At 42.6% G+C, this 14,676-nt stretch overlaps 1 protein-coding gene across 1 annotated transcript in view; it reads right to left on the bottom strand.

The window, feature by feature from the left end:
• Nucleotides 1-13,636, bottom strand: part of LOC117543764 (cadherin-4-like) — a 226,082-nt gene extending 212,446 nt beyond the window's left edge. The window contains 2 exon segments of the mRNA XM_034212320.1: nt 12,244-12,355; nt 13,452-13,636. Of these exon segments, the coding sequence (XP_034068211.1) occupies nt 12,244-12,355; nt 13,452-13,505 (166 nt within the window). The 5' untranslated portion in view covers nt 13,506-13,636.
• Between the last annotated feature and the right edge of the window lie 1,040 nt (nt 13,637-14,676).

The raw sequence follows: 14,676 nt of genomic DNA, 5'->3' as shown, positions 1-14,676 counted from the left end.
TCCAAAGGGGGGGCCTGACAGAAAAACTTTGAGAACCACTGCCCTAACCCGTTATGTTGTTCGTGTATGATCCCTCTTTCATTTAAAAACCAAGTTATGCTTTAAGCATGAAAGCTGTAGGCCTAGCTGTCAACTGGTCAAACTGTGATCACCATATGGGCATAGATATGTCTCATAATTATTTGTGTGAACATAAAAATAATTTGTGTGTAAATATGTGATTTGTAAATGTAAAACAACATCCACAAATGCATTTAAAAGATTTGCAAACTCACAAATACATTTGCAAGTGTAAAACGGATCTGGAAATACGCTAAATATGTTCACAAATAAAAAAAAGATCTGTGAATATCTCTTTAACATTTACACCTTTCGATCAGGCATTTGTGAATCCATTTTGTATTTGTGGACCAAAAATGCGCTTGCGGATCTCAAATCTCTGTTCACGGATCTCAAATCTGCCCATGCCCATATTACCAGTTCAATACATTTGACAAATTCGACTTGGTTTCTGTACTTATTTGAACAAGTATTTATTTTTCCAAATTAAATTTTGTAAATTTCTTTCACACATTGTTTCTAATAGGATATGTACATTTCGGTTAATCGGTTTACCGTTTTTTTGGGGGTCGAATATTCGAATATACATTTGCTTTCAAATTCCCATCCCTACTAAACACCATACAAACTAAACAGAATGACAAAGGTAATAGTAATGTGTGTCACAGGAAGCAGCATCACATAGCAGTGAGAAAGTACTCAATGATAGCGTGAATGAAAAAAGCATCTATTTCGCCCCACTGTAGACTTTTTACAGACCAGCTGTACTCTTTCAACATCCACCAGCCACATCCATTAAGTCTATTAATGCTGACAACCTCAGTTTCCACCCTATTCTGTTCATTCAGCCATTAGATGGTTTTTTTTAGTTTAATATTATTGTTTAACGATTTGATTCCGATGCTGCTATAAAACGAACTTTGACTCCAACACCAATTGCCATGGAAATAACCTCTGTACACATAACACCCCAAAGCCAAGTCCATGTTTAATGCATCTGTAAATGTCCCCCAGCTGAAGGTAATTCTGAACACTTTAGCACACAGCGTTATCCAGTTGTTCATGTTGATCACACACACAGGCCATCTTTCCAACTCCTCCTCGTGTTTCATCCAACATGCTGCGGGGCCCGATGGTGGAAGAGGCTCTTGTATTGTTGCCAACATCCACCCTAGCTCCACGATAATGAGCTCTACGGGCCCTGAACCCGACCTGAGCAGGAAGAGCTATCAGTTAAAAATACCAGGAAGAACCATCACTGTGGTCAAAGCATCTCGTGGTGCTTCAATAGTTTAATATAATCTTGGAACGGCATAACAGAAATGCAAATCAAGCTGTGAATCACTACTCAAGAAATCCGGCAGATATCTACGGATGGTGGATGTTTATTCATGAAAGGTGAGTTATACGCAATAGTTCTGTGGCCCTGCAGGCCAGCAGAGCTCATTCAAGCAGGACGTTTAACTCTCGGCTTCATAATGATACTTTTTAGAGAGCTGTTCAAAGCTTTCCATGTCCTCTGGTCAGAAAATAGACGGTTAGATTAGAAATGACTGCAGCATGTTCAGCCGCTAACCTGTGGGCAGCAAATCAAAAGCCTACATGCATCGGTACAGACATGAGCCATTGTATGCTAATTCCATCAGCATAACAATCGCTCGGCTTTTAACGCACGCAGAAACCAGCAATAGATGAGCGACAAACTACAGAACTGGAGTCGAACATCTGTCATGTTTCGGTGGCAGCTCTGACGTGTCATCATTTGGGTTAGCCTTGATGTTCAGATTGGTTTACACAGCTATAAATTTGACGCTGCATTTAAATAGGTGCCGGGGCCATCATTCACTCTGCCACAGCCGTGTGATTGTAATCATGATGTACCCTGGCTAAATTGCTGTTTATGGCAATAAGGTGTTTATTCCCAGAGGCCACAGTTAGGCAGACTGCCTCTTGTTGTTTTACTGTTGGGTTGTGGTGCAGAGCGCAAACACTGTCACCAACACCTCCACCACCCCCCTCCTCCTCTGTGGGTTCTCAGAGCTATTATTTTTATCTGAAAACCTATAGAGGCAACAGAGAGAAAAGAGACAAGAGAAAGAGCTGGAGAGACGGGGGAGGCACACAGAGAGACAGAGTGGAGCAGGGGAGGATAACTGTGATTCTTCAGAAGCTCTGATCGATGCTAGCAGCATGTGTCTGCGTTGCACATTGCCAGCAAAACAGAGGGCTCTATTGATTTGCTCCCATATTTCAATCAAAAGAAAAGAGGGCCCTCAACCCCAGACGTACCTCTGTAGTCTATGAATTACCAACCTCTTACTAAATAAAGAATAGAACGCCAAACGTCAAGCTTACGCATATTTGAAGAAAAACCCTGTTCTTGTTATCCAGGGACTACAAAAGACACTTGCGTGCAACTGGGACATCTTTGGCACGGTAATGATGCTCGATGTGGAAATCTGACTGCTGTCGGCCGATGGCTATAATCTTCTCATGGGTATTTACAGTGCGCCTCGATCCAATGCATGCACAAATATGTCAAGAAGTGAGCAGGAGGTACAAAAAGAAAAGAATCTCTTTTTTGTTCCTTTGGCAGTTTAACCGTGAGCACGTTACCCGGCAGAGATCAGAAACACAAAGGTCTCCAGGTGGATTATTATAATGTAGACCCATCAGGAGGTCAAAGCTAATACCATAATGGCACATTTAACATTTGAGCAGATACCTACAGGGGCCTGTGCTACTACGCATTAACCTCTACGCAAAGCGTGCGTATGTGCATGGGGATACAAGCTGTGTTTGTGACCTGCTCTTGTACGAGTGCGGCTCTAAATATGAATCAGACGAGTCAGTCATGCTTCGGTTTGAGTCGTTGTTTTGGAGGAAATGGATTCATAAGGGAGTCAGAGGTAGTGTGATGAGATCTCGCAGGTTTCGAGAGAGAGAAAGTAACAGATAGATAGACGGATAGTGTGTTCATGGTAAAAAAAAGTAAGGTAAGCAATAGAAAATGTAAAGATATTAAATTCTTAACTGACATGGAGATGAGAGGCGACAGGAAGCAGAACGGATTTAGTCGTATCACAAATCCACGGCGTGATATCTGTTGTTTATCCTGGTCAGCAAAGCATATTTACACATTTGTCAGCCTCCCAGACAAATCTGCATCACAACAGGAAGGAGCATGGTCCTGTATTGTGATTTCCAATCAGCCATCTGAAGCCCAGCCAGCTCTTTCAAACAGACCGTCTGCAGAAAGTGTGACTGACTTTCATTTGCTGTTGTAACAATCGTTGTCACAATGCTGCCAGTTTTAGCTCCAGAGGTAACACACATTTAGATGAAATACACCGAGAATGCTTGTTTAAAACATTGGAATAGGATTAAAAGAACGTCTTCCCATCAATTTCATGGGAGATTGAAACACATTAATGGACAATCAGTGAAAAATGCAGAGATTGGTGAGTTTTAAATGAGATGAGCTGCATCAGAACTAGTTCCCAGCAGTGGGCATCACCAAGTGACCGTGCCTGAGCAATAAGCCCGCACCCAGCCCGCTTTTTTGTTCAAAATAGACAGCAAATTGATACAATCAAATCCAAAACCCGCCATAGGAGAAGCAATTTCACCCCTTTTCCATGATGGAGGCAGGATTTGTGTTTCTATTTTCTTTTATGGCGCCATCGTTTCCCAAACGGTTTCTTTTATGTGCCTCACAGCACGGTGAAAAATGGCCGAGAGGCTGTATATCTTTCCACACCAAGGCTAATCGGCGGCACACTCACAGGTTATATGTTGCTGTACTGTATGTATCAGTGTAGCTGTATTCCTTCATTAGCTATTTAAAAAGCGGTGAATGGTAACTATAATAAAACAAGCCTCAAACTAGAACGCCATTTAAAGTCTGCAGACCTTCGCCATGGCCATTCAAGATCTCCTTGCATGGTCCCATTTGGAAGTTTGGCAGTCATTCTCCCTTCTGTGGGGTATTCATGAGCTTCAAGTTGTACTTTTGAAACCACATGGATACTGCAAAGAGAATGTGTTGTACTTTATTGCTGAGGGCGTTAAAAAGAACGTGTTCTTATGAGGGCACTCAGGGAATGTTCCTAGTTGGAAAGTGATATTTTTCAGACATCAGATGAATTGAATTGCCTCGAAATGAAATGGAAATGAAACATCATTTGTGTATCTGCCCAGTCATTTTGATTCATTCAAGAGTTTCATTGATTCTTCCTTAGCCCAAACATGGACAAACAAGCAAAGCTGAAAACGCGACCCCTAGGCAGCAGTGATAAACTTTCATAGCACTATAGACGTTTAACTAGTAGGAGAAATGTGAAAGTAAAAATATTAGTTCTAATGTATTGAAGTATTGTCCAGTACATATCATAATGCAGTCGAATGAATTCTACTAGTTGAATGGTTTGCTAGTCAACAACCCGCTTGTAAGAATGGGGAATTCAAGATGGCAAATAATCTGATTTTGAACAGAAATGATAAATGATATGAAAAGCCTCCTGTTGCTTCTATTTGCATTGAATAAACTGCAAATGTTTTCAGTCTGTGGAAAATGTAATTTTATAGTTAAATCTGAGTGAAAATATTTCTTAAACCCCGAGGCATTTCGTCACGGCTGCTGAGGTGATTTAATAATGAAAGTTGTTAATATAGGGATACAGAAAACCTTCATTCCTGTTTGATTGACATGCTGAAACATTATAAACAGGTCTCTCTCTGTGTATCTCTCTCTCTCCCTCTCCCTCTCTCTCTCTCTCTCTCTCTCATCCCTCTCCTTTGCTTACTAATGAGCCGTGAGATTGACAGCTGGATTACTGGGCTGGTGTGTAATCCTTTAATTTCTCCATTTAAAATAATCACTCTCTGGATGGAGCACTGCCTACAAACACATGCACACACAAATAAACACACACAAAACACAAACTATACTGTGTTTTTCTACATACAAAAAATAATGTTTTGAATGATTACGCATTCAACAAAAATGAAGAAGAAAGAGTGGTTAAATCAAGAGTACGCCAGCGCCCTGATCAAATATAGATTCAAGGCTGAACACATCCAAAGGACCGAGTAGAGCACAAGCTGCTCTCTGGCAAGGGACCTATTTGATATTAGAGTTGGAAGAACAAAGGCATCTTGACAGTGTAGTCTTTTAATTAAGGCGATAGTATATAAACCCCGTGGCTTTAGAAATGGTTGTACAGTACGATACAGAGCAGCCCTCTGAAGATGCATTCAGCAGCTTAGAATAATCTATGTGTTGAGTCAAGACCAACGTAAATCATTTTGATTGGGCCATGTTTTTCATCTCCTTCAGCGCCGCAGACGGGGGATATGAGTGTTGGAGAACATGAGAGGTAAAGTAGCAACACAAGGTCAAACCGCTTGGCCATAATTCATCAATAAAGGGAGAGGCCATATGTCACCCTGAGCCGCGACTCAGGAATGAAGAGGGGTGGGGGAGAAATACTAAAATAATTAGCAAGAGGGTATCTAGGGTGAGGGAGATCTTCTTGACATGCTCTCAAATGTGAACTTGGTGATCAGTTCGTGCTCTCTGCCACATTGTTGATGGAGGGTTAGTATTAGTTGGGCCTTTCTGCATTCAGTGGGCGCATTGCTCGATTTGTTCGAAAAGGGGAGAAAAGCCACTTTAAAAACAAAAAATATGGCTCCAAGTATTCCCAAAGTTGTCTTATTTGTATTTTATCTATTTTTAGTTTTGCCAACGGTAAAAACCTCATTTAGGAATCGCCAACAGAGGAGGCAATATTTTCCGTTTCGGTCACAGCAGGATTACTAAGAAACTACTGCCGCAATTGTCATGATATTTTGTAGGAGGGTTAAGCAAGGCAAGAAGCATCAAATCTGAATTACGTAGCAGATAAACACACCATCATCAGGTAACATCCCGAGATAGGGTATTAGCCTTGATGCCCCTTATAGCTTTGTTAAGAGTGGGGAGTTTCTGGTCCAAATTGCTATTTAAGCCATAATGTCAACCTTTTCATTTCTACACGTTAAAAAATAAATGATTGTGAAAATGGTTGTGGAGATTACAAAAGTAAAGTAGTGTACTGTAGCACATGACTTTTGAAGCAGAGCAATCAGCAAGTGAATGTGATGAATTAGTAGTGTGTGGTGAGGGATGATTACAGGTTTCTCTAGGTCTCAAGGAGGAGGAGGAGGCTTGGATGGATGTGAGGACAAAGCTCCTCTCCAAGTGCCTGAGATCCACTCCAGTGATTATAACATACCCAGAGCGCCACATTACAGATTCAGAATTGATGAGTTCAACTGACACATATTAGATGAACCACAGAAACACAAATGTGGTCAACACCAAACAACACAATACGTCAATTATGTATTTTTATTTCTCTATGTATTTTTTTCGAAGAGGAGGAAAGTTTGGCAAGACTAAAACTTGCTACAATTCCAGACTGGTGATAACATAGGAAATGTGTTAAACTGAGCTCCTCCACATTATTTTCCAACAGGGCTTTGAAATGAGCTCTCTTCTTTTCACTTTTCTTTTTCAAGGCTACTGAAGTTGAAGCCCTATCTTTTTTATATTAATTGTAATAATAATGTGGTATCCAATAATCCACCCTGAATGACACTGAAGTGTTCATTGTCATGACAATACAAACAAGCAGGATAATACGCAAGGGAATCATCCGAGCTGAAGAAACACCACTGCAACACTGTGGACCTGATTTGTATTCAGACACATGTAAGCCTAAAGAGGGGGGCTTTGTAATGACCTGGTGCATTGTGGTTTACACGTACAGCTAAGAGGTGAAACAGAGATCTTCCGGTGGGAACATTTTGATTTCTGCATTGCAACAAAAAATCCAATAGTCTTAATCGAGGCCACCGATCGTTAAAGGACACCGAGATGTAAAGCGCTAATACACAGTGATTTTGATGGAGGGCAGCCAATTAAAAAAAGGCATTCGATAACAAATGCAAATAGTAATGACAGAATACAAGGTCATCAATGGTAGACGTGGGGGTTGATTTCCTCCAATATTTGCGTGTTGCTACATTCTTTGATAGCATATGCAGAGAGAGGCATCATCAGGAGAGTTAAACCATCATTTCAAAGAAATATAAAAAAACATTTTCACTTAAATGTGCCCTTGTCTCACCTCCAGAAAGTGCAGTAGAAAGTCTTGCGCTCCTGCTTCAACAAAGTGTCTTTCTTATCCGTTAATCCCTTGCCAAGGACTCTCTTTTTTGGCTAATACCATCAGAAGTGCTTCTTCCTCTCCTTATAATGACTCCATGATTTAACCCACAGCCGGCAGCTCTCGCAGATGCAATCCGAGGTCTGATAATATCGCGGTTAGCGTCTTCAGAAGGTCAGAACATAACACAGGGCACAATTAGCTCACATCGCTGTTGTCAGGAAATGTAGATCTACTGCATAATCTCAGCCAGTGGAGTGAATACAGAGGCCGTGCAGGGGCTTTGAAATGCAGCAGGGGCCGGGTTTGTCTCTGACAGCTTCTCACATATATGCACGGAGGTCAAGATGAATCATGCACGGAGGTCAAGATGAATCATGCTCGTGTCTCGGTGGGCACCAGCTGGGGAACGCAATGAAACTATCCGAGTTGTAATGAAACTCCATGAGAACGTATGCCATGAACCTGAGACCGACAATCACACGGGAGCTAATACCAGTACACAGCGAGAGGAGCTCAGTGGAGATCAGAGCACTAGAACTAATACAATTCACATGGACGCCTTGACAAGAGGAAATAGTATTTCTGCTGACAGCCGGTTTGATCAAATTCCCTTTCTTTTTTTTTTAAACGTACTACCGCTACTGAGGAAATGACTAGAAAACAAGATGAAAAGGATTCCGCTGTGGCATGTACTGTATCTTCGGTGGCCTCACTTGATTGAATTGGCTCAACATGTAGTCATGTTGTAGGGAGTTCGATGGATATAGCGGCGGAGCTTGGTTTGGTAAGAAGGCAGGTGAGATAAAGAGAAATGATGTGGCTCATCTTCTGTACCTGTATTCTATCAGCTCGCCACAAACTGCAGGTCCTGGCTGCACAGATGAAAGACTCTCTGGAGGACAAGAGAGACGTCCCTGAGTCAGAAGGAAAATGGCATCCCGCTTATCAAATGCCTGGAAACGTAATCCCAGCCCCCCCAGCCTCCACTCAGTTCTTGGGCTGGACATACTTATGAAAGCCCTGTCAGTTTGGATAGTAGGTTAGGAGTCAGGAGTTCTTCACAGCACAGCGAACACGGAGCTGGCTGTTTCAAAGCAGATATGGCTCCTTGCCAGATTTTCCTGCTGTAGTCTAATTGGGGTCATGTTACAAGTCATTTTGCATGTGTAACTTTTACAGATGGATTGAACAATAGGAAATCCATGCCGAAAGCGCAAAGCTGGCGAAGCCTCCTCAAATTAATCTTTTAGATTAAAGGAGAGTGTGTGCAATTTTTTAACTGCAGTAGAAAGACCCAATTTAAATTAAAAGCCCGGAGATGAAGGAAGCGAGAAAAACACACCTAAGTGAATTATTTTTTCATGGAGCGAGATGATCTCCTGTGATTCAAGAGACAACAGATGGAGTGAAAATAAAAATAGAGCCCATTCTCTTGGAAAGGGCGGTGAAGGGTTGAAGTGGCAGAGCACAGGATGTTGGTTGAAGATTACACGTATGTTGTGATACTGTCTGTCAGAAAACATTAAGGGATCATCAATATGTTATATTTCTAAAGCCCCAAAGCCCAATTCTCTCCAAAAACAAGGATCTCCATCCCTTAAATCCGTCAAAGTCCTTTTTTTCGTAACATAATCTGGGCGACATGAAGTAAAAGATGCAGTTAGACAGACAGAGCCGTGTTGTTCCCTGTCTCTCAGGACTGAAGAGGGGCAAAGGGTGAAACTCATCACTGCCGTCTTTTCAAATATGCTTTGACAGTGACTTAAAGAGACACTATCCTGACTGAACTGTGTTTCAAATCAATTTTTTTGTACCGAGGCCACATCCTCTTGTCCGTGTTCCTAGGTGTCTGTTCCGGCTCTTGGAGCGAGGTGATGGTTGCAGCGATGTGCAATCACTGGAATATTTCTTTTCATGGCTTATCTGCCCACAGCGGGAATCTGCACGGACCGCGACTCAAAGCCCGGCTGTCTGCGCGCTTGTGTGCCACAGCCTTCAATCCTGACCCAGCTCCCAGACAAACATCTCCATGGAAGCATGCGATGATTTATTCAGCACAACTTAGCAGCAGCCAGAGATCTGTGACTTAGTTAAACAAAGGTCTTTTATGGTCAACCTCAAAGCAATAACAGAGTTTTTAACCTATAAAGCAAGCGAGCAATGACAAAAAGGGGGGCGCTGAATGATGCATTACGATTCAACAATGACCTTTCAGGTTCTGAATGGACACTCCTCTGTACCTACAAGGGGACACAATAGAAAGGAAGCAAGGACGACTGCTATTTTTCAGCAAAATGTAGTGTTTTTGCTACCTTTTTACTGTCATTAAAATCACTGTTGACCATATTCAAAAGACGTTTTGATTTTCAATATTGCCGCAGTGGTATTGGTATTCATTTCCATTTCCCACTTTCCAGAGGAAGAAATCTATCTCCAAGTTAATATTTTAAGGTAGCTTAAAGCTGTTGTTTCCACCTGTGAGTTGGGACGCCTTATGGGTTCCAATATAAATCTGCAGGGTCACAAAATGTAGAAAAAATAAATACATTTCTTATGAAAATCTGGAATTTTACATCTTGAGGCTTTATTATCATAAAACTAAGAAGAGAACATCATGCTCTGTTATTACTGCTGAGTGGATATGATTTGGGTATACAAAAAGGGTCACAAGGAAAAGGGAGAAGATTAGCCTCTATCAAAGGCTTGAAAATCACTTTCATTACTGTTTATTTGTGCTGAATGCAGAGACAATTGCAGGTAGGAGTGCCCTTATAACCTACAAACATGAAGTGCAATATCTCTTATTCCTATCCGGCCGATGACCTTTACTGCATGTCATACCCAATCACTCCGTCCACTCATGGCTTACTGTCTAGTGTTTGCTTTGTCCCCTGATGCTTCATTTAAGGTAACACCAGGCCTTGGTTAAAGGTCAGCAGTAATGGAAAGTGTGATCAAACACCAGTATGGTCCTATAAGCACACATAATGGTGCATGAGGCTCAGGTAACAAGAGCACGAAGGACTCATTTTGAAATCTCATTTAACTTAGAAAGGTGTAACCGTCAGGACTGTCCTAAAGTACCCACACTAATCAAAACTACAAGATAGAAGAATAACAACTCCCCCTTCCACCTCAGTATGAAAAGTGCTGTGCTCCACACATTGTACAGCCTCTGGAAACCCTCAGCCTGGTTCACTCTGCACCTGCTAGTCCGCAGCTCTTTATTCTCTCGCCCATCGCTCACTGTCTCTCTGTCTCCAGGGAGACAACAGCCCCGGCCCACAGCGGCCCAGCAACCCCTTAGCCAGCTCCGGAGCATCCCAGACCCTCCCGCAACTCATCCCCCCACATTCATTCTTCTTGAAAAGTGACAGTTTTGGGTTATACATATTGTGGCGTTAGTATTAAAGGCTTCCCCCCTGCTTTGTATCCCACTTTACTGAACACAGACCTTCAGCAGAGCCACATTCATCACTGCACGAGGACTTACTGTAAGCTGCCCCTATGCGACGAGCCAGTTGGGAGGACAAAGTGGCTCTCGGATTGATTTTCACAAAGAACAAACACGGAGACAGACAAAATGAAACACTGGAAGGGGAGGTAATAAGGGATCAGAGCTGGAGCTGGTGCAGCACATAAGGTTAATCACATTGATGCAGTTGAGCTTGCTGTAACCTTTTTTTTTTTTTAAAGCTAATATGTACACCAGGACTCAATATTCCCCACCAGGCAGACGTGGATGTAACAAACCCACATGCATTGTCTATCTAGTCACATCTTCTCTGTTAACATTGTTTGGGTCAGGAAGGACGGCTCAGCCTATTTCCGAGCAGGCGGACGCCTCGACCCCCCCGAGCCCCTTCAGGCAGCCCCGCTCCCCACTGACTGGCTGCACTGTCCTTGTCAGCCTACTAAACAACAAAATAGCCTCCAGAATAAGTCAATTGTTTTGCTCGCAGCCGGAAAACAGCTGTTACATTGAGAAGGCCATTTCCTCCTGGCAAACAGCTTTTCACGTATTAATGGACAATATTTGGCTATAAAAGCAAACCGCCAGGGGAGAGCTGGGCTTATTGTACAAGGCGTAGAATAGGTTGGAGGAAAGAAATAGGAACCAACTTATATTGTGCCCATATGACAAAAACTAAGTTGTACTCCTGATCCTGGGGGTCACTTCCTTATTATAGAGGGTTGGATATAATGTTGTAGAAGCACATCCAGGTAACATAAAGGTTTTGCTCATCTGTCAATAATGTGGCTTGGGAACCTAGGATGTCAACGTTTTTGTTTCCCTTATGGCAAGTATTCACTAACAAATAAAAGACACACTGAGAAAAACAAAACATATCTCCAAATGGCAGGAAATGAACCTCACAGTAGACTCGGTACACTGCCTTTTCTGCAAAGAAATGGAGCGAACGAAAACATAATTGACTTCTTGACTCAAAAACTGAAAGAATAAAAGAGCTGAAACATGTAATACACCGAACAGTGGGGAGTAAAATAAAAGTTGTGGGCTTCCAGCTGAAAACGTGCTGAGGGAAAAACAGGCCGTTTAAATCGGCTTTGTCTGCTCAGTCAATCCAAAAAGGAGGAAATGTTTTTTAAGTGTAATTTAGGTGTTCATTCATCAATGAAAATCCGTATCCAATGATGACTCCGCAACAGAATGCATTACGCGCCTGCTGTCGTTTAATAACATCCCAGGAGTTTTTCAACGCGAGCTGCATCACAACTGCTGGAACATATGTAAGTCTGAGCTCAAGATGAGCTGCTTATGTTGCACAGCCACAACCAGAGTGTTCTTAAGGAGTGATGGAGAGCCCCGCGCCATAATATATGTCCCGGCCCCCACACACGCATAGACACACACTTCCTCACTCAATCACACTATGAGGTTTGGTGACACATCTGGGCAGAGGTAGGAAAATATCAGCAGTTGGATAAGTGCGATGCCGCTTACCTTTGAGGATGCTCTGGCCGTGCAGAGCGTCTCTGGGGACTATCACTATGTAGAAGTTCTGGGAGAAGCCTGGTCTGCACGGGGGTTTGAGGGGCGGGCCTGCCTTACTCCCCTGAGGGATAAAACGAGAGGGGCTGTTAGGCATCTGCAAATTGACTCGCAGCCACTGTGACCCACAAGCTGATCTGGCAGCCTCAGACTCATATTGAACCTCACAGTCTCTCTGGAGGGATTTGCACCACACTTGGACACTTGGACTTGGACTTGTGCTATAAGAAGCGTCATTATCCCTGTTACAGATGTTACCCTCATGATCATCATGTGTTGATGACACAAGTCGTGATAATGATGTCAATGAGCATACAGATGATGACTGTTGCTAGCAGGAAATGTGTAATCCTAACACATCCATACTGCATGCTGGCTGGGGTGGGAGAGAGGAAGCAGAGAGAGTGTGTGCATGTGTGACAGAGACCTAATGCATTGAATTACACTGTTGATTTATAAGCATATTTGCAGGCACAGTTTCTTTCAGCAGGCATTTCATTCACAACAGAATGCACTTACAGTGATACATCTCATTCATCACATCAATTTAGGTTTTTTGAAAAAGAAGGAAATATGGTGCACTTTGTTGCATTATACAGGCAGCCCAATATTTCTCTATCCACAACAAACTACTACAGCATACATTTGGGAAATAAAGCTGGCGTTAAAGCATTATTCAAGTTGAAAACATGTGGTACTTTAAAATGAGCTCCAACCCAAATTACCAAGTCGTCAACTAAGCCATTTATCCAAGAGATGTAGAAAATGAGGGATGACAGTGCTTAAACGAAGTTGATCGCAGCCAACAGAAGGAGAAGGAAGCCCCTCCACAAAGCACTGTCCTCTGCAATAATGCACTGCAGTTCATTTAGCAGAGAGGATGGGGAGGCTAAGGAAACAGAGTTGTCTGACTTTTTTCACCTCCCCAAAACACTTATGACAAAACCTATTCTTGACCTTAAACGTCGCCGAGTGAAGCTCTATTACACTCATCACGCTGCCTTTAGCGCAACGCTGCGGGGGAAAGTGAGCCTGTCTCTCAGACACTTTCTGCAGGGCTCAGGCAGCGAGAGGCAGAGCACAAAGTAATCTCTACAGCAGTGCAGCACTTCCACTGTACGTTAGCCGACAAGACGTGTGGAGAAATTAACTCATCTTACCGAGGATGCGCCCACAAGTAAGGTGCACGCCAGGATGACGCAGCCAACGTTCATCTTTGCAAAATCTCGTGTACGGAAAAAAGGAGGAAAAGATGAGCCTTCTCCGCCAAATACAGCTCAGTAAATTCCCGGATCCCTGTTTCTTCTTCTCGGGTGCTGAGTGAACGACCGTCCCTATACTTGTCTGGCGCAAAAGTGCCGTTGAGACTGAGGTGCTGCGCTCCGTCCGGAAGAAGCCGGTGCCCATTGGATGACAGCGTCACTACGTCACTACGCGCGAATAAACGCGCGAATAATGGCTACTAATAATAATAATAATAATATAATACTACGACCCCTCCTACCGCGCGGAGGAGCAGCAGGCAGGGCAGCGCGCGCTATCTTCGCCTCAATTGAGTCCCTGTGATGATGCCGCGTGCACTTCTGGGATCTATTGGGGAGAAAAATGCATTTTCCAGGCAATTTAGATTCATATTTTCACTTCAGATGGAGCAAAAGGCGGGTACGGCAGTGTGAGTGACAAGCAACCATCCGAGGCTTTTCATGTGTCCATCAGCTGAGTCTATTTCACACCCCAGTTACCCCCTCTGCCCCTGATCCGCGCTATGAGTACGCCAAGAGCTGAAGAGTTATGAGCTTTTTATTAAAGCTGCTATGATAGACCACTGCGGGATACGAATGTAAGCTTCAAATGAAATAAAAGCCCAACGATTCAGTAGCCTGTGAGATGATCAGGGAATATGTAAATGAGGCCAAAGCATTTGGTCCAATATTCAGCCTGTTATCTTTATTATAGAAAATGTGTTAATAGTTTATGTTGATGAATTATTCCGTTGTATTGTTATTTTGGACACATTTTCTGTTATCTTAATGCCTTGATGTACAGAAGAGGATAAGAGCCACATAGAAAAAAAGAAATCTGAGATCTGACCAATAAATGTAATTCTGATTTTAACAAAAAAATATCACTTTTGGTCGGATTAAAAATAAATCCCTTTCCCGTATTAAAGAGTTGCTCCTTTTTAGACTTTTTATATTTATTTTTTTGAAAAATACAATTCAATACATATTATTAAAACGCGTTAAACCCAATTTAAAGTAGACTCATTAATTTGCAGTTGCCGTACAGTTGTCTCAATTCAAGCCATGGCAAAAATGTGAATTGTGCCTTTACTGCTCTCACAATTTAATAATGTTGACATTTCCAAAACCTCAGATTAGCGGC

Source organism: Gymnodraco acuticeps, unplaced genomic scaffold (genome assembly GCF_902827175.1).
Source record: "Gymnodraco acuticeps unplaced genomic scaffold, fGymAcu1.1, whole genome shotgun sequence".
NCBI lineage: Eukaryota > Metazoa > Chordata > Actinopteri > Perciformes > Bathydraconidae > Gymnodraco > Gymnodraco acuticeps.
The sequence above is the reverse complement of the archived record's forward strand: the minus strand, read 5'-3'. Positions and strand labels throughout refer to the sequence as shown.